General features: G+C 42.8%; 1 protein-coding gene across 1 annotated transcript in view; it reads right to left on the reverse strand.

Annotated features, from left to right (window-relative positions):
* Positions 1 to 13,546, reverse strand: part of kctd16b (potassium channel tetramerization domain containing 16b) — a gene marked incomplete at both ends in the record, with an annotated part of 51,993 nt that extends 38,447 nt beyond the window's left edge. The window contains one exon of the mRNA XM_080845377.1: positions 12,703 to 13,546. Within this exon, the coding sequence (XP_080701503.1) occupies positions 12,703 to 13,546 (844 nt within the window). The remainder of the gene's footprint in view (positions 1 to 12,702) is intronic.
* Between the last annotated feature and the right edge of the window lie 10,764 nt (positions 13,547 to 24,310).

Below are 24,310 nucleotides of genomic sequence, written 5' to 3' on the forward strand. Positions count from 1 at the left end.
TTTTGTAAGAACTACACAATCCCCATAATTAAAATGCAGGAGGCATTTGTGTGAACTTGCACAATATTATAAAACCCCTTAAGGCATGACATAGTTTTATTATGTAGGAAATGGTAATCCATATTAAAAAAAGAAATAGTTGTTTTAGGGACTGATTTTTAATAGAACTGCCAGTGCTTTATAAGTTAAATTATAAAACAATTGGGTTCTAGTGCGTAATTTAGCTGTTTCTGATTGGACGAGAGACGTTCCATGCTATAGGTTATTCTTCAACATACCTACAGTTAAGGGACTTTTCACAGCTAAAAATAAATCACTCCGCGATGAAACATTCGCATTGATGATAACCGTTAATTCAAAGTTTTTAAAATTCCAAACCAAGACGTTGACAATGGAACTATTTTTTGTTGCGGAGAAACAATGGCGAAATAAACCATTTTTAATCAATAACTTTGTGTTGAAATGTTAATTTGTTGGCTGTAGAATTGTTTTATAAAAGCAATATAGCACGAGTGGGAGTGGGGTAGGTAAGGGATAATCCCACGGGTGTTGTTGCCTTGCCATTATCCCTTACCTACCCCACTCCCACTCGTGCTATATTGCTTAAATATTTGTCAATATTTTATGTGATAACATAATTCCACTTTACTTAGAGGCGTTTATGTAATGAAACTACTGTCATTTATCAGCATTTGCAGGCAGGATCTGCATGTATACCCTGTAAGGGTTGATTTCTGCGGGAATACTCTTGAAGCATTCATTTATTTCTAAACCAAGCAACAAATTGTGTACATTCGTAAAATCGTTAACATTTCCCTTTGAGCATGACTGTTCCCTGATACCTTTCCACAAAGAAAGGTGCAAACTACGGCTTTGAAGCTCTGCTGCTGGAATGTTTCTGACCCCCATATCTCGCTCTCTCATACACACACAAACACACACACACACACAATCACACACAACACTATTTTTCATGCCTTGTGGTTATAACCTAAAGAAACTAGGCTGAGTGATCTCAGCGACTAGGTCCTCTTTTATGTGAAAGATCACTTTAGCCAGACTTGGCTTATATTGGAGAGCCCATCTTCCTTTAGCTGGCCTAGGAGGAGCAAACGTGGCCTGAGATGTCTGGTTTATCTGGCTTATCTGATAACTGCTCTGGTCTTGGTTTCCACAAATACACACACATACACAGAACGAGGGAGAGAGAGGATAGAATACAGATGAGTACAGGACAGAGAGGTTCAGTAATTCAGTGTAACTACCTTGTTGTCATGTTACATTTTGATAGATTTCACATAAAAAAAATTGAATGTATTCAATTATTGTTTGGAGCAGTATTATGCATAATATTAACAATTGTTTAAAGTGCACACATGTCTGCAGCCAGTTAAGACAGTCTGGCATTGGTCAAAAAGTAATAATTAATAATAATTGGATATTTATGTTGGCGTTGATATAATCCACTGGTTGAATGTCTGCACATTATAAAGGATTGATGCATAAATAATAGTTAGGACATGGCCATAAGGACAAACACACACACACACACACACACACACACACACACACACACACACATAGCAATAAGGACATCTCTAGAACATAAAAATCCGCAGGCTTAGAGGCTTAATAGTGGTAAGAAAGGAAGCTAAGGGTAGCCTTTTTGTTAGCTAGCTAAAAAAATAAAAACTATTGCTGGCTATCACAACTAAATAAGTTAAAGCATACTTACATTTGCAAATTCGGCTTTGAAATGTTTCATACTTTATAATTGATACCGTGAAGGCTATTTGTTTACCAATTATTTCTAAGCTACATGGTGTGAAACGTTAGCTAGCCTACTAAAATGAATGAAAACATCATATGTTTTAATACGGTAGCCTACTCCAGATGTTGTAGCCTACCAGGATACTGTTATTGAACACCTGCACCCGTGAACCTCTCTCACAACTCAACAGACATTAAATAGCAAGTCTAGCTAACTGTCTGAAACTGAATTATACATGCCTGAATGATACATGCACGCGAGGATCAATTTGATTTCATTCAAAACAATTACCAAGGTCCAGACCTCCGTGACCTCATAGCTTTCCATACCTGAAATAAACCAAGAGGTAGAAGAGAATAGAGAGGGCAGGAGAGAAAGGAAGGAGAAGTGATAAACTCTGACATTTCTCCACTAGACGAAATATATTGCTACCATCACCTCTGCAGGCAGCCCAGCACTTGTTGGGGAATCTGTGAGAAAGCATCCATTTGAATTAACAGCCCACCCACTGCGGAGGATCATCATTCAACACTTAATGGCTTCAAGATGAACATCCCTGTGCCGAGCTGTGCTGTTCTCAGACTGGTGAGAGGGAGACGCGCTAGGCTACCTGCCATCAGTCTGGGGTGTGAGGAGATGTGAGGCGATGGATGCCGTGCGGGCGCACACACACAGACACACACGCACGACCCCAACTGTTTGACACCTCTGCACGCCTACACACACCCAGAGTGAGTGGGCGCACTTGGGCACCAATGAACACAGTCATACATAGACATTCAGACACGCAGCCCACTCACAAAGAGACAAATGCGCGCGCGCACACACACACACACACACACACACACACACACACACACACACACACACACACACACACACACACACACACAGCCTTTTCCAGTTTGCAACTAATAGTGACAATCCAAGAACCTTTACCCAATCTCTGGGGACTTCAAGGATTGAGATTAAACGAGTGACTAAGACAGACAGGCAGGATAAGAGAGAGAGAGACAGGGAGGGAGAGAGAAAAAGAGAGATCGGCCACACTCTAAAGGTGTTAGTATTTCATTATTGAGTCTCGAGCAGGCCGAGACACAACGCCATCACATCTTCCATCTACTCCACAAAGTGCCTCTTTCCACCGGGGATCACTGAGCCTCAGTCTGCCTCCTGAGCTCGTCTCTCCCTCACCACAGAACAGTCAACACCTGCAGTGTCATTCACATGCAAATGAGGCACCTAAAAAAAGAAGGGTCCTGTCTCTCCATGTTGAAGTTGTATTTAATCTATTCAAATGCAGCTCATTAAAACCCTTTAGTTCCTTTCATGTCTCAACACCGACAGTCCCGAAAAAAGCAGATGCACAGGTATAATCCAGATGTCTACAAGGACGTGGTGTGGGCACAGAATCACTACAGCAAAAAGTATTGTTAGACATAAAATACAGTCTCTCCAACGTTTCTGAAGAGGCCTCTGGCACTCACATGGGGCCCTGGCTGGCAACAAGCAGTGCGCTTAGTCTGTCGGGCATGAACTACAGTAAAGCTATTGTGTGGCTTGTGTGAGCCTTGCCTTAACCCACCCATGATTGCGCTAAGGATGTTGCTCATGGTATTAAATGAGCAAAATGATTTTGCCAAGTAAAGTTAGATTAGCTTTAGTTCATGCGTGGCAGACTTTGCTCGTTGCCCGTCAATGACATATGGTCCCAGAGTGTACAAGATGTCCAAAGACAATAGACAATCACTGGAGAGAAAAAAGGTGAAGAGGCTTGTGTAAATCTTAAGTAATGACTACCATCCTTTGTGATATAAAAACCAGAGGGAAAAAGCACAAAGATTGTTGTCAACGTGAGATTGCAAAGTCATCTCAGTATCTTTTCTTGTATTCTCTTCTTGTATCTGACAAAATGGTGAATAATAAGTGTTTGCGCAGAGTCTGGTGTATGTGTGTGTGTGTGTGTGTGTGTGTATGTGTGTGTGTCAATGTATGCGTCTGTGAGTGTGTACTTCACAAGAAGACTAGAAAAAAGGTCATTTTCCAGCAAAAATGTGGTGAAAGCATTTTTTAATACAGCATTCCTTTGTGACAAATACCGCTTTGAGAATGTACAATGAGAATGAAGGGAGCGTGCAGACTAAAAGAGTGTCCTTCAATACTGTATGTAGGCAGAATGCCAACGTAATGGGCAGACCTTAAAATCGGAATGCACCTCCACCGCCATAACAAATCTATGACACGCCTCTCCTGCCCAGGATTGATGCACGCGTCTGGGAGTTTAACCAGAGCTGACACTTTAGTATGGCACGTTAATCACCGGATCTGAGCTCATATCGACATGCCAGACAGCTAGCTCGCAATATGCTGACGTTCCGTTAGCATCACGGAAAGTAGTGGGATGATTAAAGGGCTACGTCTGGCACTAAAATGTCAGCCCTAGACGTCACGTAATTGGCTCCAATGAGATCCGAGAGGTGATGGATTTTGATAATTGTCTGTTCTATTCTTTATGCCTGTGCGCCGTCTTGCATACTAACAATGGAGGCCTCCATTAGGGGGACTCGGCAGACAGACCTCACAATTACCCGGGTGCCTCCAAGGCATGTTGATCAGTGCAAACATTTACACAATTAAGAGTTTTTTACCCACAGGCCAACAGGGGGAGTGTAACTCTGCTGATGTTGTTGGCTTTTTATCCCCACCCACTTTTCCAATGTTGTTGTAACGCTTAAATGCACACATACGAACAAATATATACACAAATGGCTGCTTTCACACACACACACACACACACACACACACACACACACACACACACACACACACACACACACTCACACACACACGCACACATACTCACACACACACACACACAAAAGATCTTCAGGGTAAAGTATAACGAAAAATAGGGGATATTCCTCCTTTTTGATGGCCAGAGAGCCTTTTGAAACTTGACTTTCATTAGCTGGTGATTGCAAACTGCCAGAGTGACAAACGTGGTTCAGTGGACATCGGAGGGACTTTGGTCATCATCAGTCAGGCCCGGATTTGGAATTAGCCTTGAGAAACTTGTGCTCTTGCTAAAGGTCTGTGGGGAGTAGATTGTGCTTGCAAATCACATCATGCAGTGCAAAAAGATGTGTGCATATTGCACCATTACAATGGAATTGCAGTATATGCAGAGTGAACTGTTTTAACCCAGAGACAGGAGGCAGAGCTTAGTTTACATTAAGGCTCCCTCAAAGGAAATGTCTTTATACAAATATTAACATGGGCAAGCCACATTATTATCGTATTCATTAATAAAGCATGCCTAATGTAAACATGAGGGAGTGAGTCTTTTGTTCACATGTCTACCACAAGAATCTCTACATTAAAATTATTCAAAGCATTGATGAACAGACATTTACTTCAGCATTAACATTCAGTCCTATTCCTTGCTATGACAAATGTGTTATTCGACTTCAATATAAAGAATGAACCACAAATGTTGTGTGTATTTAAAGTATATATTTGTTCATTACTCAAGTTTAAGCATTACAATAGAGCACCCCATAAAGAACCATAAACCACACTCAAAGGTTCCTATTGCATCATTTAATGGGTATGGGTTTAGAAGTCTCCATAGATTGGGACTGTGTGTACGTGGTTTCATTTGCCAAGATCAAACAGTCTTTACAAAATATTGACTTTTTGTTGTGCTTCCATTTGGAAAAGACCTCTTTAGGGATTATTTGCTATTGCTATCATTTGCTGTGCTACTAAATATTGAATGCATAATATCAATACTGCATCCATTTAGAGAATAATACATGAAACAAAGAGGATCCTTTGCCAATATTCAATTTACTCACAACAATTCTCCTTAAACACTTTGATTGGTAATACTGATTCAGCAAAGCCACGTTAAAATGTTGATTAAAGTAGACAAAGCTAATTCCCCATTTAACACAATTTACAGTTGTTTTTTAAGGGATATCTGGTTCAGCCTTCTTGCCCCATTTTTCCAGTCATAAAAACAAAATGTGGCCTTTTGTGCTGTAATAAAGTTGACTCGAATGTGACTTGCGGCTGAAAAATGCCCCATAGGAGAATGTCCCCATATCGTGGTTTTAATCGACTAGACTTAAGGGAGCAAACACAGCAGCCTTTTACAGGGACCGCAGCTGCATTGCAGCAAAAATGACCACCAACCACAGTTTTCAAACACAAAGAAAAACACTTGTTTTTTTAAGTTGCCTGACTAAAACAAACCCTTATAATGGAAGGCTTCAAACATTCAGATCATTAGACAGCAGACTCCTTTTGTTCGCTTGCTTGTGCTGCTTCTCGAGTTCCAGCTCCAAATTTACCATGAGTATGCCAGCAGGGGAGCATGTTTGTTAGGCAAGATCTCTCCTAACGCCTTGTAGGGATCGTGCAGGAGTCTCTGAGCAGACGGGAGGCAAGCAGGATCAGTGCATTCACCCCAACTTATACCCAACTAAAAAGGAGGACAGGTGGTGGTCGGGGAGGAGGAGGAGGAGTAGGAGTACTATGCATACATAGTGCGCCTCAAACGTCTGTATAGAAAGCCATTAAGTGAACTGTGATTTGTGGTCTTATACTTCATTGGGTTGAATGTTAAGCTTTGCTCTCAAATCCCCAGAATGTGATTAACATGGACTGGTATAGCTGGACGGCTCTCTTCCACGCCATTCTCCTTCATCATATCTTGATAGTTTTGCCCATCAGAGTGTTTCACCAGAATTTACAGTGCTCATGAAAAAATTGAATGAGGCACCCTGTCATTGACTTCCTGTAGCAAGGTGAGTTGAATGTGCCTCAGCTGTCAAGTGCACTTGGTCACGCACACTTATATTTTTGACAGATTTCCAAGGATGCCTCATAGCTCTCCTCATTCAGAGTCCTCTTCCCACCAGTGATGAGGCTACTGCCACTGCTTTCAAAAATGCCCTACCAGAAGTTTACATTTGAACATGGGTGACAGTGGTATTTTGCGAGAGTGGGTTTCAGAGACTGAAAAGGTAGGTCCCTGAAGAAAATGAAGGGGCTCAGGGTTTGATTTCAGGCGCAACCTGCAGGTTAGGTGAATACAGCCTCAGTTGTGATTACCATGACATTATGCTGAGGATGGTGGAAAGTATTCAGTATGAGCAATTGATAGCCTCATGCAGAAGCATGTCCTTAAAGTGTTGATCCAATTATCAGGTATGCGACTATTGTCAGATGAACATTAGGTACTTTTGTCAGCTGGCCATTTAGTGGAATTTATTTCTAAAAAAAAAAAAAAACGTGTGAATAGCCTGCCATTAGATAGGTATGTAAAAGCAATTCTTTCCTTTTAAATTATCTTTGGCAATTACAGACATTTGCTTAGATAGCCTTTTCAGAAACCCAATTTAAAAAAGCAACAACATTGCCTTTCAATTATATCATTTCATCAGCCATGCTTGCACTGGCTGTTCAGCCATCAACAGAGCCTGGTTAGAACGAAGAAACAATCACCCCATCTTACCACATTACACAAGGGACACACATGGTGCACAAATGGTCAGGTCCAAAGGATGAAAGAGCGTTGGTCCCTGGATATTGATCCTGCTGTGATCACCATACCATGTCAGCAACCAGCTGCTTTATGGTAGAGCCTGGTAGCCTGTCTGACCAAACTCAAGATCGGCATACAATGCCTGTCGCCCATTACAAGGACAATGCACTAAACCCTCTGTCCCATGGATCACAGCTATGCCTCTGCTCCTTCCCTCAGAAAACTCACAACAACCCCTTCAGGTTGCCAAAGACAAGGGCAAAATGAACCACACCCGCCCATCGAGAGGCGTGTCGTCATGTCAACTTTATGTTTTTAAAAAAATGTTCTTTAGTTCTCTGGTAGTGACCTTGCAGATTGTGTTAATTTAATTGTTGGCTAAGTAATGAAAACCAAACAAGCAAGGACTTATCTAATCAAAACTAGGCTAATAGGCTAATAGGCTAAAGATCTAGGTCTGAATTGTATCTATTTTAAGAGCAAATTTCATCTGACTATGTGCAATAAAACTATTGTTTTACTATATTCTGCACTAATTCTTTTTCCATTTAGAATTTGTGTGGATGAAATCTTACTGTCACATCCACATTATAAATGCACATTCACAACTTGAAAAGTGCAAACCCAAATAGTCTCAAACTAGCTTATAAACAACAGCCTGGGGGAATTTGGACGTTTCGGTTGGGTTACTGCTGCCAAACCAGGGCGCCCAGTTATTTCTAATTGATACTTTTTCCAGATTCCTCAGTTTCTGTTTTTGTTTATATGATTCATGTATTTATGGCTTACCTCTGGGATGTGATGTGCTAACTTTTGTCATATTTTTTTTCTTATAGCCTTGCACTCTGCACTTTACATTTGGCTTGACATTCAATAAAGCATATTTCCAGGCACTGGGGAAAATGCCAATTTCTGCCTGGTGCCCTCACCTTATTTTGAAGAGCCTCTCACTGTAATCCTGCGCTGTAAATAGACCCTGACGAGTGGCTCCCTCACACACCAGGCATCGGGGAGCACGCAGGCAGCCTCCCTCCCCACGGCCTCGTAGACCATCTCTGCAGCATTTCTCTGCTCCGCTGCCCGCGCAGATCTACAGCAGGTGGTCTAATGGTATGTCTTTTCACACAAACAGGCCCGGTAAGGACAGCCTATGCGTCGGCTCAGAGGTGCTGTAGAGAAGCAACCGCAGAGAGATGCTGTCGAGGTCTGTGAATGTGGTCGACATATGACAGAAATGGGCTTGATTTTCTAGGCTGGGAGAAAGTCCCGTCATTAGACATTGGGGCAAGAGGGGACTACACTGAACACAATGTTTCCACACAATTATGTGAATTCCTGTGTCTGCATCATTTAGAAATGTCTAGAGAACTGATTTGAAATGACACAAAAAGTAAAGACAAACATTCATTTCATGAACTGTAGATGCAGGACTGAACATCTTCAACTAATATAACACTCTTAGATATCTCAGCTCAACTTCATTCCTAAAGGTAAAGGAGGAACTCTAAGTGACTTGCTAGAAATTGCTTATATTTTATGCTACATTTGCTATCGGAATGCATCTGAAGCTAATACAAAAATAAGCTAATAATGCATGCAGCCATCCCACAGTCCTGCAGCTCTTGCCATCAGACCTTTATATGGAACATTTACATAAAATGTATGTTAATGCAGTAAGGTTGTTAGTTGTGTGATGCACAGCATGGTAAGTTAGTATATTACAATGCAAGGCCTTCCAGTTTTATTCAGTTCACTTCTTGTAGATTAATCACACTTGATTTGATGCTAATTTGAGCAATTATGACTTTTTCAGAGGTTTCTCTGTATTAGAATCTGGCTTACATTTCAACCTTATTGACCCCATTTTACATAATCAACCCATCAGGCACAATTAAGCCGTTTATCAGTAATAGATGTCTATTAAAATTAATTCAGAATTACAAGTCATGATAAGATGTGGGTAGGGTTAGGGTTGAGGTCGATTTTAAGTTTTGGAGTAGTCATGTGTGGACATTTGTCCTTATAAAGCCTGTGATCAATTATTAACTGAAGTACTTAACGGGAATTAACTTGTACTTGAAGACATTTTATATAAAGGAGGACTTCTTTAATTCTGCAATATACTGGTGTTATCATGGAGTCTTGCACAGCTAGACGTGAAAGGTTTGAATGGTGTAACTTCATGTTTGTGTTTATCTGGATAACAAAAATGATGAGTTAATATTCAATTTCCCACAGGTATCACAGTGGATATTGCATAGGAGACAATATCCCTTTACCCCCTCCTGCGAGAGCAAGCATAGAGAGCCTTTGACTGCTTAGAGTGGTGCAGTGGCCCTGTGAGTGTGTAGCTGTTTGACCCCAACCCTGCCCCTCCTCATCTCTCTGTGCCTCTTCCTATCTGTGATCCCATCTTCTCCACTCCCAATATTTATCTTTCCCTGTCCTTCTTGATATCTATCGTTCTTTTTTTCAGACTTGTTCTCTCTCTCTCTCTCAACCCCGACCACCCACCCCACCCCATCATCTCTCTCTTTCGCCCCCTCACTTTCTCCCCTCTCCATCTCCCTCTCTCTCTTGCATTATGTAGCATGCGGTGTGGGTCCCCTGCTCCGCCTACTTGATACGCTGGATCAGGGAGCAGCTGGACCTAGCAGGAGCCGGCGCTGAAGCTGTCACTCTGCATCTCCCTGCAGCCCCATCAGCTGTGTCAGCGAGATGCCGCCTGACCCATCCCCGCCCCGCCCCTCTCCCTCTCCCCCACGCCACTAGCCCTCACCCAGTCCCTCAGCCCCGCCAGGGAGCACCTCGTCGGGGCACTGAGTCTTACATCTGGCTGCTGCACGTTCCCATGGTGGGAGCAAGGAGGCTGCCCACTATTCGTAGTTTTAGGGTGGGGTGGAGGGGGAAGGGGGGGAGGTGGTGTGTCACACAGATGTGCCTCCAACCCATCTGCCAGGGCCCATAGGTGGTACGTTTGTTACGTTATGGGGCAGCTAATAATATTCTCTGCCACACATGAATAATCACTGCAACACAACAAAAAGAAGGGGTGGGTGTGTGCACCATGATGGAATGGTACCCATCCTCATAATTTAAGGTAAATATCTAGGCCATAACTAGGATTGGGGCCATGGCAGGGCTTCTTGAAGGAAGGAAACGGTTATGTGCCCAAAAGCAGAAGACAAAAATGAGCCATAGCTATGCCATGATTTACCTTTCTTTACCTCCTCTATCTCTCTCCTTACATCTCCCTCTCTCTCTCTCTCTCTCTATCTCCGTCTCCTCTCCCTCTCTCACTCATGCCTATGCATTGAGTCCTCCACCTGTCACCACCAGTGATTGATTATCAATCACTCTAACCATGCGACAAATTGGTAAATAAATTTGCCTGCAGGGGATAGCACCCGAAGCAGCCAGCCAGCCAGCCAGTAAGACAGGGCAGTGAAGCCTATAAACAGCAAATGGTGCGCGCTGCCAAGGGTGCTCCACGGGGCAGACCGGCTGAGAGCGGCACAAAAACAACACCACGCCTTTCAACTGGCCCCAGCAGGGACTCGCCGGCCACCTACGTACTCACACACGGCTGCTTTGTGCCAGAGGCGTTTGGCCTCTGTCACATGCAGAGGAAAAAGTGCTGTTAATAGTCAGAGGTGCCTTGCTTTGCTTTGCAATGCTCTTTACAGGATATTTAAATAATGAAAAACCCTTGCTGGTGTGTGTGGGTGTGTGTCTGTGCATCTGTTTCTACCTGTGTGGGTGTGTGTGTGTGTGTGTGTGTGTGTGTGTGTGTGTGTGTGTGTGTGTGTGTGTGTGTGTGTGTGTGTGTGTGAGTGTGTGTGTGTGTGTGTGTGTGTGTGTGTGTGTGTGTGTGTGTGTGTGTGTGTGTGTGTGTGTGTGTGCGTGTGCGTGTGTGCGTGTGTGTGTGTGTTTGTGTGTGTGCGTGTGTGTGTGTGTGTTTGTGTGTGTAACATGTGACATGGGACAACATGACGAAAGGTTTGTGTTTTTGTATCTAGTTGTTTCATTATAAAATGCCAGGTACCATAGGCACATGCAATGGTCTCTCAATTCGTTGTCATGGTAAAGCTTTATCAAAACATTGCAGCCAAGCGCAAATAATATAAACTGGTTGCAATTCAGTGTATTAGGGTGATCAGAAAATTATCCTTGGGCTTCAGTACTGTTTGATTATGAAACTGTGTCTCATGAACATGCAGTCTGCATAAAAGATGCATGCATTTTGCCTCTGTAGAATACTTTAATGACAGGAACACAACGTTTGAAAAGGGTTTTTGCCAAAAAAAGACTACCCACCGCCCTAATAATATGACTTCTCTCCCATGAGGATAAATATCTTAGCACTCTTTGATCCAAGTGCTGGGGACACAGCCGTAAACAAGCACAGTTCCCTCTTATTTCGCGCAATTGGCATGGGTTGAAAACGCACGCCAAACTGCCAATATTCCCATTCAGCTAATACTGCCTTTTTTGAAATGGCAAAATAAATGCGCTGGCAGCGACCTCAGCTCCACGCCCAGAGGAAGCATCAGATGAATGTGAGGAAGTCTCATTTGTGATGACACCTATAATAGTCTTGCCACAGAAAGTACTAGTGTGTGGCCATTCTCCGAAGCCTTTGGCAGTGTCTCTCCACCAGAGGCACACCATTTCAAGCTGTCAGTGGTGAGTGGGTGGTGTTTTGTTGCATCATAAAAAACGTTATGAGAGCCATTACTGGGGCCCATCATCTCTTGCTGCTTCACAATGATTGCTGTTGGGATAGGTAGGATGTCAGAGACCAACAGAGAGAAAGAGAGAGAGCAAGTGTGACACAAAGAGAGGCACAGGGAGAGAGAGAGCAAGTGAGACAGAAAGAGAGGCACAGAGAGAGAGAGAGAGAGAGAGAGATCTGCTGGGAGCTCTATCCCCATGGAGAGCTTCATATCTCATTTCTGTGTAGGAGTCTTACATAAAGCTTTTCAGCAGGACAAGAAATGGAGCCAGGGTATAAGCACTGGCACTGACACAAGTGGGGTAACTATTACCCTCCAAACCCTTTGAACACGAGAGGGCTCCTAAAAGCAAAAGTTTCTATGGCACTGTACACGTCAGCCATCCATTTTAGAGGCGTGGCTTCTTTTTTTATTTTTAAAGCTGTGGTTGCCACTGTGTTTAGTGCTATGCGGGTGCGTTTGCCGCGCTACCTGAATTACCTGTTCGGGGGAAAAACACACCACAAACCAAGTGTGCCTTCTAGTGGTGACTTTAAAAACAAATCTGAGACTAGATGGAATTAGATACTACTCGTTTCCTACTATCAGCTCTTTCTGTTTCGCTACTGTGCTAGTTCATAAGAGGTAAAATCACATAAACTTACGGTAGAAGACGTATTCTGTGTAATTTGACCAGATCTTGTCCTCGGTGTGTTGATTGACGAAGGATGCTGTGACCGACGAGTTACAGGCGACCATCTGGAAGCCGCACTCTGACAGCATGTCAAAAGCTCTCTCCAGGTGTTTGAATTTCAGGTAGAACCTCGACGTGTATCTGTCCGGTGTCCGGTCTGGGTCTCGGCTCTCGTTTAACGTCTCACCAAAAACTTCTTTCGCCAGCGCAATCCTCCCGCATATCAAAATCCGCGGTACCCTCCTAAACTTGGCATCGGCCTGACTCTCTCTCCCCATTGTACACGAGCCTCTGTAACCGACAGTAATGAAGCCACTCTTTCGGTCAGCTGGAACCAGCGACGGTGGAGGGCACGTCCGTAGGTCGCTGCCCTGTGACCCATCTTCAAAATCACTGTGGCAGTATTCATCCGGACTGTGCTTTAAGTCGTCAGGGGATAAAAGCTTTACTAAGTCTGGCAGTTGAAAGTATTCCGCCTCTTTCCTCAACCTTCCTTTTTCTGGGAAATGGTCTGGGAGAACGACTTGCTTATCTCTGAGGTAGTCTAATACATAACGAAAAAGAAACCCATCTCTGTCGATAAAGTAACGCCCTTTAGGATCTCTGGCTAGATCATTTGACGGATCCTTTCTAGAGGAGAATATTTTTCCCAAGAGGGAATTCGGGGGACTGATTAACGTCGAATGACGAGTGTAATAAACCTGTCCCCCAACATTTAGCTCAACGACTTCAGGGAAACTATTCACAACAGACCCCTGTTCTTTGGTCGTCGGCTGAGTCTGACAGTTCCCACTCAGTGCCATCGACTCAGTCATGAGTGCCAAAAATGTCCACCTCTATCTTTACAGGAAAAGCACTGCTCGGGAAGAAAGTTAGTGTTCTGCGGCCCTTTCACAGACACCGCTTGGCCTTTACAGCAAGGAAAATAGTCTTGTGTACGCCTAAGCAGTTTACATCAAACAGATATTGATGAAATATTAATAACAAGCCCGCTGTCAACCTAACCCCTACCCGACGAAGTGTTATTTGAAGGAAGGTAGTGGTCCACAAACCTCGATTTCGACGAGACGCTGACTGTTCTCAGGAGGTACAAATAATATTGTTGCTAAAAAAAATATCAGATGTGCATCTAAAAGATGTGCATGTTGCAAGGTTGCATTGGCTGCTCACTCTCCGTCTCCAAAGCCCAGGAGAAAAGAGCATCAACGGAGGAGAGGGGGGTCCATGGCAAGGTAGCTCTGCACTCCAACTACAGAAATAGGGGTCTGAACGAAGACGCAACAAAACCGCACAAAATGTACAATTTGTTCTCCAAAGGCACTCTAGAAAGGCGTTGTTGTAATCCACAGCAATGTCTTCAAAACAGATTGAGATTTTTGAACAATGCCATTTTGAGAGTCCATCAAAAACTTTTAAAGTGTGGAGGGATCGTCTTTGGAACAGCAAGCATACATTGTCAACTTCCCCTGATCAAATCAAATGTATCCCTTTACATAAAACCACTGCCCCAAACGCAACTTAAAACGCGAAGTCCTTGCGAGTGTTACAGTCGCCCAATCTAACGCACCCTCCTGCTTTTCATCACCAGCTTCGTCGAGTGAAATTTCGAATGTTACTGATGTTGTTTCCTGGATTCTGTTGGTCTTCTCCCTTTGCTTTGAAGTGCAACGTAGATTTTGCCATGGGAGTGTGCGCGCGTTTAGTTGAGGAGAGAGGGGATGTCAAAGGAGTGGAGGCTGCGCGCTCAGCGCCCTCCGAGCAGGGTGGTGCCACGAAACTGAGAGAGAAAGAGAGAGAGAGAGACCCTCGGCTGATGTTGCTTCAGCGGTGCAGGGAAAACCATAATGGATAATAAGAATTACATCATCTTAAAGGAGTACACAGTGTGGGCGCGGATGATCGGTGTGCATTTTTTCAAAGTGCTGTGTATTCAAGGAGAAGTTTGTCCCTTTGCGTAATATAAGTTGCTAGACCTAATTAAACATGCACCAAAGCTACCTAACATGTGCAATTGTAGTTGTGAAAAATTAAAAAGGCTGTTTTAATTATCAACCTGACAACATTTTAATCTGCAAAATACACATCAATATCCTATTAAGAGCTCTCAGGGCGGACATTTCAGCACCAGGGACAGCGCCTCGTTCAATGATACATTGGTGCGGTTTACATCATGTCAATACCATTGCAAGGATGTTAAGGTCTGTATGGATAGAGACCATGCCTTTGTTCATGGTCATTTTTTGTGAAGTTTGTTTAATATGTCATGCATAATAGATAGTCATGAAAAAGTAATGCACACAACTCAATGATAAACTTGCTTTAAATGGTATGCAGTTCTGGGGCTGGTGGGCCCATGACAAATGTTTCCCAAGGGTGTTGCAGACAAATTAAACCCCAGTGCACTCCAGCCCTTCTTCAGGGCTTCCTTATTCGAATGCATTTTAATCATGACAAGTCTTCTCTTAACGAAGTTCTGTCCCTGTGAGGAGAATAAAAGTTTCTCAACCACTGCTGTCGTAGTAGTTCTCGTTATTCCTTTGCATTTTTAAGTAATTACTTTTTTGCAACGATTTCTTCTGTTTAGAAGGAAAAGATAGAGTATTTGCAGAAACCTCTGTGCATTCAGTTGGAAGTAGGTCATATCATGAATACATGCATGCTTGCCTCTGTTCATGTGCCACCCACCTCTATAACTGGTATAAACCAGGGCCTTGGCTGCTTTTAGATTTCAGCCAGGTGCAGGAAAGTGCGACAAATCACTCCTGCTGGATGCACAATTTACCCTTTCCAGCGATTATTTCCCCGGTAAATGAGCCTATGTGAGGAGGCAGGAGGGAAAGAGAGAGGGGGGGAGGGGGCAGACCATGTGTGTGTGTGTGTGTGTGTGTGTGTGTGTGTGTGTGTGTGTGTGTGTGTGTGTGTGTATGCATGTATGTCTTAGCCTCAGTGTTTGTGTGTGTGTGTATGCTCACCTTATTATGTGTGTGTGTGTGTATGTGTATGTGTATGTGCACCTTAGTGTGTGTGTGTGTGTGTGTATGTGCACCTTAGTGTGTGTGTGACTGTGTGTGTGTGTGTGTGTGTGTGTGTGTGTGTGTGTGTGTGTGTGTGTGTGTGTGTGTGTGTCTAGGCGGGTAATACACATGTGTGAGTGAAGGAACTGAAGGCTAAGGCAGAATAAGAGAAGAGGAGGTAAAGTTGATCATAGGGGCTCAGTGGAGGGAACTGAGTGGAGAGAGACAGAGTGTGTGTGTGTCTCTGTGTAGGAGGAGGTTGATTGAGGATGTGTGTGTGTGTGTGTCTGCGTGTGTGTGTCTTTATGAGTGTGAGACAGAGAGAAAAAAGAGAGACTAAGAGAGAGAGTTAGTGAATGAGTGTGTGTGCGTCAGAGAGAAGGAGAGAGAGAGAAAGAGAGAGAGAGTATTTAGCCAGCCGGCTTCCCTTAATCTTTCATTAGACTGTTGTCTTGAACCCCCCATCTGCTGAGCTGCCAGCTCTCTATGCACATCTCATCTGGCCATCAGCTGCTCCTCATCACCACGGATCTTCACTCACTAAGACCACTGTAGGAGGGATAAGTTGCATGCCATTCCAGTTTTACAAACAGCTTATAGAAAAACTATAAAGCAGAAAATAATTTTCAGTTCATTTGGGTTCCATCCAGCAAGTATTTGCAAAAGACCGATTTGTAAAAAATTTTGGAAGGGATGAGATGAATCAGCTTTAATCTGCTTACGGTACCTTGGTTCACTACACACTCAATGGACATTGTTACTTTTTGGCCATGCCAAATAATTCCTTTTATTTGATGATTGAAAATGAATGTGATCCATTTCAATCCTGTGGCATGATTTCAGTAAGGCTGCCACTATCTCCAGTAGATAGTTTTACTTCAAAGATATGCATGTTCAAGTGAAACAAATATCTAATGCTCTATTGCCTTGTGGGAAAAGTAAACTATGAGTCCCGTGGGGGTCTACACATTTGTACAGCTTATGTGAGTTCCTTCTTCCTCTTCAGGAAATCTGGTACATTTTTTTCTCAAATAACTAATTTCTGGGTCAGTGATAGTTAGCCAAATGTTTTACCTCAGACACACTCTATTGGTGTCAGTTGTTATTCATTCTAGCAGAAAGCCAACAGTTTTACATTTATTTATTTATGCAGAGCAAATAATTAAGCAGTCCACCTAAATGTATTTGCACTGGACATAATTACTGAAGTTTCTTCCACAGAAATGTTAACATCAAAGGAAATCAAAGTAGTTCACATCCGCATAGAGACTTAAACCAGGGAAAGGCTACAGTTTTAGGCCAAATGGAAAAGTCAAAAATACATACAAAAGTTTGTTATGAAATTAAAATTGAGGAGGATTGTACTGCAAGCTTGCAATATGAGACTTTTGGCAAAGTAAAGTACATACAGCAAACTATACAGACAGCAACATTTGCATTGTCAGAGTTTTACCCCAAATCACATAATATCTTGCTGAAGCAAACCTCCCAGCCATCACCTTCAAAGGACACATTGTCAGTAAAAGTCTTCTCTTTCTCTGTTCTCTCATGTCTTCACCTTTTCCAGGATGCCTCCTCCATGTCTTCCTTCCCCTCATTTCTGTCTCTGGGGTATTATATGTGATCACCCCCCTCTGCACCCTTATATGGATTCTCCACATTTGGCCCTAAGGTAGCTCTGGTGACAGTATCCCAGAGGCAAATAATAGGTTTTGCTGACTGATGATGAAAAAGCAACTGAGAAACCAGCTTTCACTGCAGTCTCTGCCTCATCTTTGATTCACTTGTATGACTTTTTGACATTATGTAGCAGAGAATGAAGTCTTAAGCAACGGTAGTTTGAGTCGGCCTTATGGCAGCGACAGCTGTGTCAGTCATTACTAGGCTGTTTGCACACAGGCCCCGCCTGTAAATACTCCAGCATCCAGGCACCAGCCATTCTTAGCAGCTCTTGAGATGTGCGGGTCTAAATGTGTGAACCGTAATTATAGTTAATCTTCATGAATTAGTTCCAGCCGTTCAACAACCTTCTCTTGGGCACATCTCTTACATTTTCAGCAAAGATTTGTAAACAGCAGGCAACTGGCAAATTTGTGAATGAATGGAAAGAGAGGACTATGAGAGTTCCCAGATCCCAGATTTTTTTGGGGGGACAGCACTTGGTTTCTCCAAGCTGAAATACTCATGTGAAATACTCAATTAGTGGCTGGAGGAGATTTTTCCAGCGTGTTTCGAACCAGGCCACTTTCATTCAGAAGACTCTCCTAATGATTTTTATGATTTAATGGAGGAGAGCTGCCTGTGTTCCTCTGTATTGATCCTGAAACATGAACCTCCCTGAAGTGTCTTCCGATTCACATAATCTGCTAGCCACGGCGCTGGCCTGCACTTAGCTCATTACTGTAGTTCCAGATGGAGCTGGTAGTATGTGTGCCTGCCCTATGTTGGTGAGGAGGAGATCAGGCTTCATTGTGTGTTAGTGTGCTTGTGTAATAAAATAATCATGAATGTTTTATGATGCCTTATTCAAATTAAAGTGAAATATGAAAAAAGAGTAGATGGAAATATGCTTCAATGGGCAACAACATCTCCTTCAACATATTTGACCAAGCAGCCATGCACAATCCATCACTTGGCAAATGGCTGGTTGTCAAGATCTATTGGAACTATGGATACACAATACCCACATGCACAAACTCACACACAATACACACATGGACACACTCTCACACACTAGACACACTGACATACAAACACAGAGAGAAACGATCACATACAAATGCACACAGGAACTCACAGACGCCCACAATAACACACATGCACACACACCGCATGTGTACGTGCACTACCTGCATACACAAGCAAACCGACCTAAACACACACACACACACACACTCAGGGCAGGGAAGACAGGCACTTTTCCCAGGTCCATGTTTTTCCCTGGAGACAAGGCAGTGTGGAGATGGGGCTGCATTAAGAGGTCTGGCAGCTGCTGCTGAAGGTACTAAATGTATGGCAGCAGAGGCAGTCTGAACACAGATAAGAGAGAGGAGCAGAATTGAGTTCAGAGAATGAAGGAAGCAGATGAGGGGAGTGGAAAGAAGGGGAGAGGAGATGGGAGAAAAGAGAGGAGGTGGATAGAGAGAAGCAGGGAAAGGAGAGGGGAGGACGTGAGAGATGATCGTGGAGGAGAAGAAAAGCAAAGTGAGGATACTGGAACCAGAAGAAGAGGAGGAGAGACCAGGCAGAGAAGGATCAGGGCGGAGAGGAGAAGAGAGAAAGAAGACTAGAACAAGGGAACAAGAAGGCTGCAGAGTAGATGGGGAAGGAGAGGGAAGAGGGGGGGGGGGGGGGGGGGGGGAGACGGCTGGTCTGAATGACTGTGAGCAGACCGAATGGACAGCATATTCAGTAATGATTGAGCTGAGGGGAGACACTGGCACCAGCAGCAAATGGGCTACTGACAGTTCAATGCAAGGAAAGAAGAATCCTGAGAGAAAAAGGAGGATCACATGACCCTGAGATGGGCAGCCTGGGGCTCGCAGTGACACAAGGATCACCGGCTTCATTTATTACCACAGCATCAAAACGCCACCCCACCCACAAATTTCACCCTCATTTCACGTTTTCCATCTCTCTATTTCTCTTTTTTTTTGTGTTCCAGTTATATTCGAGGGGAAATTTGTCATTAAATTGATTTAAAAAAAAGAATTGAATAGAAGCGAGGTATCAGTGCTTTTCAATATCAGTCCTCCTGACATTCTTGTGCATGTTATAACACTGAAAGCATTTTTGTTATTTTAGTGAGTGAATGTTTTTTTTACTGTATTCAAGTCAAGTCTACTTTTTAGCATCCAAGCAAATATGCAGCACATACCCTTGCCTGGCCTTCACACCTTTACAACTGGCATTGGTATTTCCAGTGACATGCTTATACCTTATGTTAGTATCTCCACATTTTTGTGCCTTAGACATAACTGCATTTTTGGAAAATTATAAAAAAAATTAAACAACTTCCTATGGGTGCTGCATTCCAGGTAATAGTCTTTCTAAACCTTTGAATTCTGGATACAGCCAGAACTGTTGAGGCACTAGCTATAAATATGGTTTTGTTTTGGTTTCTCATATCTAACTATATACCTGATTAACCCTGCACCAAAGACAGGGTTCTGTTTGAACAAAATAGTTAAACTTATGCCATCCTAATTTATGTTGTGTTTACTTATGTTGCAAATATGCAAAAGTAATTGAAGGTAAAGCTAGTTAACCCTGTCATATTTTGTAGGCCACAGGGTCAAAGGGTCATAGTGCCCACCACCTACCAACCAGGTCTCTTAAGCTCTGTACTGTGCACACGTGGTTTCCCTGCCAAGAGATCTGACAAACGCGAAAACAGCTGTTTAGCAAAGCCTGCTTCCGTGTCTTATCAAAAGCCCCACTACAAAATGCTAAACATATTCCTCCCTTTGATTTTGATTCATTGTGCTAGAACACAGACAACACATTATCATCTTTTTAATCTCCCTCGCTACATCTCTCTCTCTCTCTCTTTTGCTTGCTCTCTCCATCTATCACATATACATATATACTGTATATATGCAGTATACATTTATAGTATATTTAAAAATGTGTGTGTGTGTGAGTTTAAACTTGTATGTATTTGTTCGGAAAGTTATGCATATGTGCCAGCTTTACACTGTGACATAAAGTTGTATAGGCAGTTTTGGAAAAGAGACTTCTCCATTTTTGCTTTAACCTGCCATGTAGATGTAGTGAACCCCCTGCCTTTCTTCTGAGATTGGAGGTCCCAGTAACAGTGACAGTGGGAGCCAGTGGTACAGGAGGTAGAGAAGTCGTTTAGTAATCAGAAGGTTGCTAGTTGCTAGTTGGATTCCCTGACGAAGCGTCCTTGAGCAAGACACTAAACCCTTACTTGCTCCTGATGTGCAGTGTGCCATCAGTGTAAAATGTGTATACATCCTTGTTAGTCACTTTGGAAGAAAGCGTCTACTAAATGTAATTTAACTAAGACCCTCAGTTATCTGTCGTCAGTGTGCTGAGACTGCTGTGGGCCATGGGAATGTGTAAATCATTTTTAAATACTAACAGAGTCTATGATCACACAGATTTATATACTCACTTTGAGTAAATTGAGATAAGATGTGGAGGGCTTGATGTTGCTCTGTGGTGTGATAAATTGCCAACAGCGGTGTTACTGTAGAGTCTGAGAAAGTCACGAGCTTTATATAATTTGCTTTGGAGTGTTCGCTGTGCACTTGCTTTTATTCAAACCAGTAATGAATAATTCTTAGTGGAGGCGATGCTTCATTTGATCTCAGCTTTTGAATTTATTTTGCTCTATGATCACCATGTTCAGAGTTCTCATCATGTTATAGTCTGTAAAGAAGACGTACTTGTCTGGTGGCCTGGCAACACCTTCACATGGACACCTGTGATTGACAGCAATATCTTCCTATTAGAATAGAAAGGTGACAACTTCTTCCTTATCACTCATTGGTAGTGACACTGGCTGGGCTCACCGCGTGAGGTTCTACCCACAACATGTCAGCCAGTGTGGGACTGGCGGAAGTCCGTGATGACTAATTTATTTCTCTTACCCTCAGGCAGTCAGGGCCTTAAAAATGGATGAAAGAACATGCATCGTTACTATCAGAACACATGTGCCTGCGTGTTTAAAGGAGTATACAAATTCAAACGCTGGTATTTCCACAAATGTGCCTTCCAAACTCGTTCTCTGTCTGATGCTAAAGTGCAGTTTCTTAGATTTTAAATCGGCTCCTCCTGGTATGCCTGCAATCATATAAGATATTTTGTTTGTACTGTCAAAGATGGATGGGGCAGAAGAGGATTGGAGTGGAAAACATGCATGTGCGTGTGTGGGCATGAACGTGTAGATATATGCAGGATGTATGTCCCTATGCAGACATGCATGTTTATGTAGATTAGTTTGCCTTGTTTGTGTGTGTGTGTGTGTGTGTGTGTGTGTGTGTGTGTGTGTGTGTGTTTGTGTGTGTGTGTGCGTTTGAAGAGACAGGGCTGGAATGGAGGTGATGAAAAGGCTGTTGTAATCCACTCATACATCGAGGCAATAACACAGGATTAAAGTAAACACTTTAGCAGAAGGTAATTATTCCTGCATGGCAATTCACTGACCTAGATTTGCAGCATTCGGTGACAGTTTTCAATTTTCTTTCATTATGCGGATGAAGCAAAGCCATGCTCTGGAACTTTTAAATATGATTAGACAGGGGGATAATTCTGAGTGTCCGGATTAGTCAAGGCTTTTTTCCTCATGAATTCATGATAGTGTATGAAATTGATTTTTCCTCTTTAAGACAAGAATGGATCCTGTCGCTATCTGCCAAATATTAATACCACAGTGCAGGGTTAATATATCACCTAAGTGCTCGATAAAAGACAATGTGGTAATAGTCATGGTTGGAAAAGTTACTTCTGATTTAAGTTAGGAAAAAATTCCTTGTGCTATTGGTTGGGGGTTCCCACAGTAGTGAATCCCCGAATCACATGCAAGTTCTCATAGCCAGCAACCTAACCAATATAACAACTGCCCAACCATAGATCAAGCAGGATAAAACAGCAACGCACAATTGCCTGTGACAGCCGCAACACTTGCCGCATGTTGTACCTGGAATCCGCAAAGGCCCTCCTTTATAGTACAACATGCGCTGTCTGTATAGCCCACAATTGCTAAACACAACAACATGACTGCCCAACTATAGAGCCTGAGCAGCAGGATACAACAACAACAGTTCACCTCAATAAGATTTCTGATATCTCAGAGTTAGTTCAGGTTAATCCACAATCCCACGTATCCTGTGAGCGCCTCAGTCAAAACATTTACATAACTCCTTTAAAGCTCCTTTGAGAGTGACCATCTTCAAAAACCAAACCCTAATAGAAGTGTAATGGTTGATTTAGATTCAAAGCCTCCAACACCTATCTCCACTGGTTTTGTGTGTGCTTGTCAACATCATTGCTTCACTTCCACTACCAATTCCACATACTTTAGCTCCTTCCTTTCGAATGCTTCCTCAATCGTACCTTCAAATGGAATCCTTAACTCAATACGTTAAAGAATGCGCGCCCCCCAAGAATATTAAACCGTGTCTGGCCATAGCACTTACAACATACACTGTGGAACTTTAAGTTGTCTACTGACATTAGCCAGCCATCTCAAATCCCGCACTTCGTCCTATTTGCCAGGACTGTTTGTACGTGCCTAGGTTCCACTTTTCTGCCCACTTGCACAAAATAATTTCATAAACTGGCAAAGAGGTAACCTCAACATATTTATTCTCAAACAAACATGAAAGTCACTTTAAAAATTGATTATGTCTCCATGTGTAACGACCCTGGGTCAAACTGGTTTTGCATCCAGGCAAAATACATTTTAATGAACCAACAACTTCTGTCCTCACCCACTTACAGACTGAGCATCTGTAGAATTGGGAAGACATCATAAGTGGCTCCAACGATGAATTTAATGCAGTTAGCTTACATAGTCCAAAGTTCTCTCCAGCTGATATTCCTCGTATCAACACCCTGCCAGTTCATCAATTGCCCTTGTTTTACTTGAGAAACCACTGCTGTTCATCTAGCTTCCTCAGTGCAGAAATATAATAGGTTAGATTACTAGTTACCCTGTAAAAATGTTACTATTTTAATTACTTCATCAAAGTAATGTAACTCGTTGATTACTTTTTGATTGGCTCACAAGAGGAGGTGTAAATTCAAATGAGAGAACAAGTTCAACATTTGAGCACTGCCAAATGAATGGAGCCTGTCTAGACGGAAAAAGGAAGGCCATTTAGTCAGTGTTGATATGGTATAATAACTGTAACAATAACAAGTCAAGAACTCTAAAATATCAAGAAAACATACAGTAATTAACATATATAACCATACTAAAAAATAATAATGAAAAAACATATATTCACATATTCAAATATCATAGCAACATTCCACTGCTCCACCACATATAGCATATAGGCCTATTTCTATTTCAATTTTTTTTCTTTCCCTTCTCTGTCTTGATTTGACTCAGAGGGCAATGCTTCTCATGTGCACTGATGATTAGATCTCTCACAGTATGAGGGTCCTGCACCTGATTCATGATTGGGCAAATCAGAGCTCCTGCTTCTCAGACACAGTTTATGTCTTCATCTTCCACCCTGCTCTGGTGGAGCACAACGAGCTTTGAGCCACAAGCTGCCAGTGCTCCTCCCTCAGCCTCCTCCACACCTCCTCTCCAATTGCACCCCTATTGAATCTACCTGGCTGACAGAGGGCCCCTCTTTGTCTCCTCATTGGATAGCTCCCCTTCGCACGTCGGTCTGCTGGTGAGTAGGGTTCCCAGAAGACGTGTATTTTTAGAGCACCCTGTGCATCCTCTGTTTCTCTGCCTTTGTTTAATACATGGCAGCTACCATTGCTACTTACATTACCACTACCATCTGTTTGGTATGTCTGACGGAGAATGAAGAGCATGTTATTTTTAATGTGTGAGTACATTTTGTGGTTGAC

This window comes from Sprattus sprattus, assembly GCF_963457725.1.
Source record: "Sprattus sprattus genome assembly, chromosome: 1".
NCBI lineage: Eukaryota > Metazoa > Chordata > Actinopteri > Clupeiformes > Clupeidae > Sprattus > Sprattus sprattus.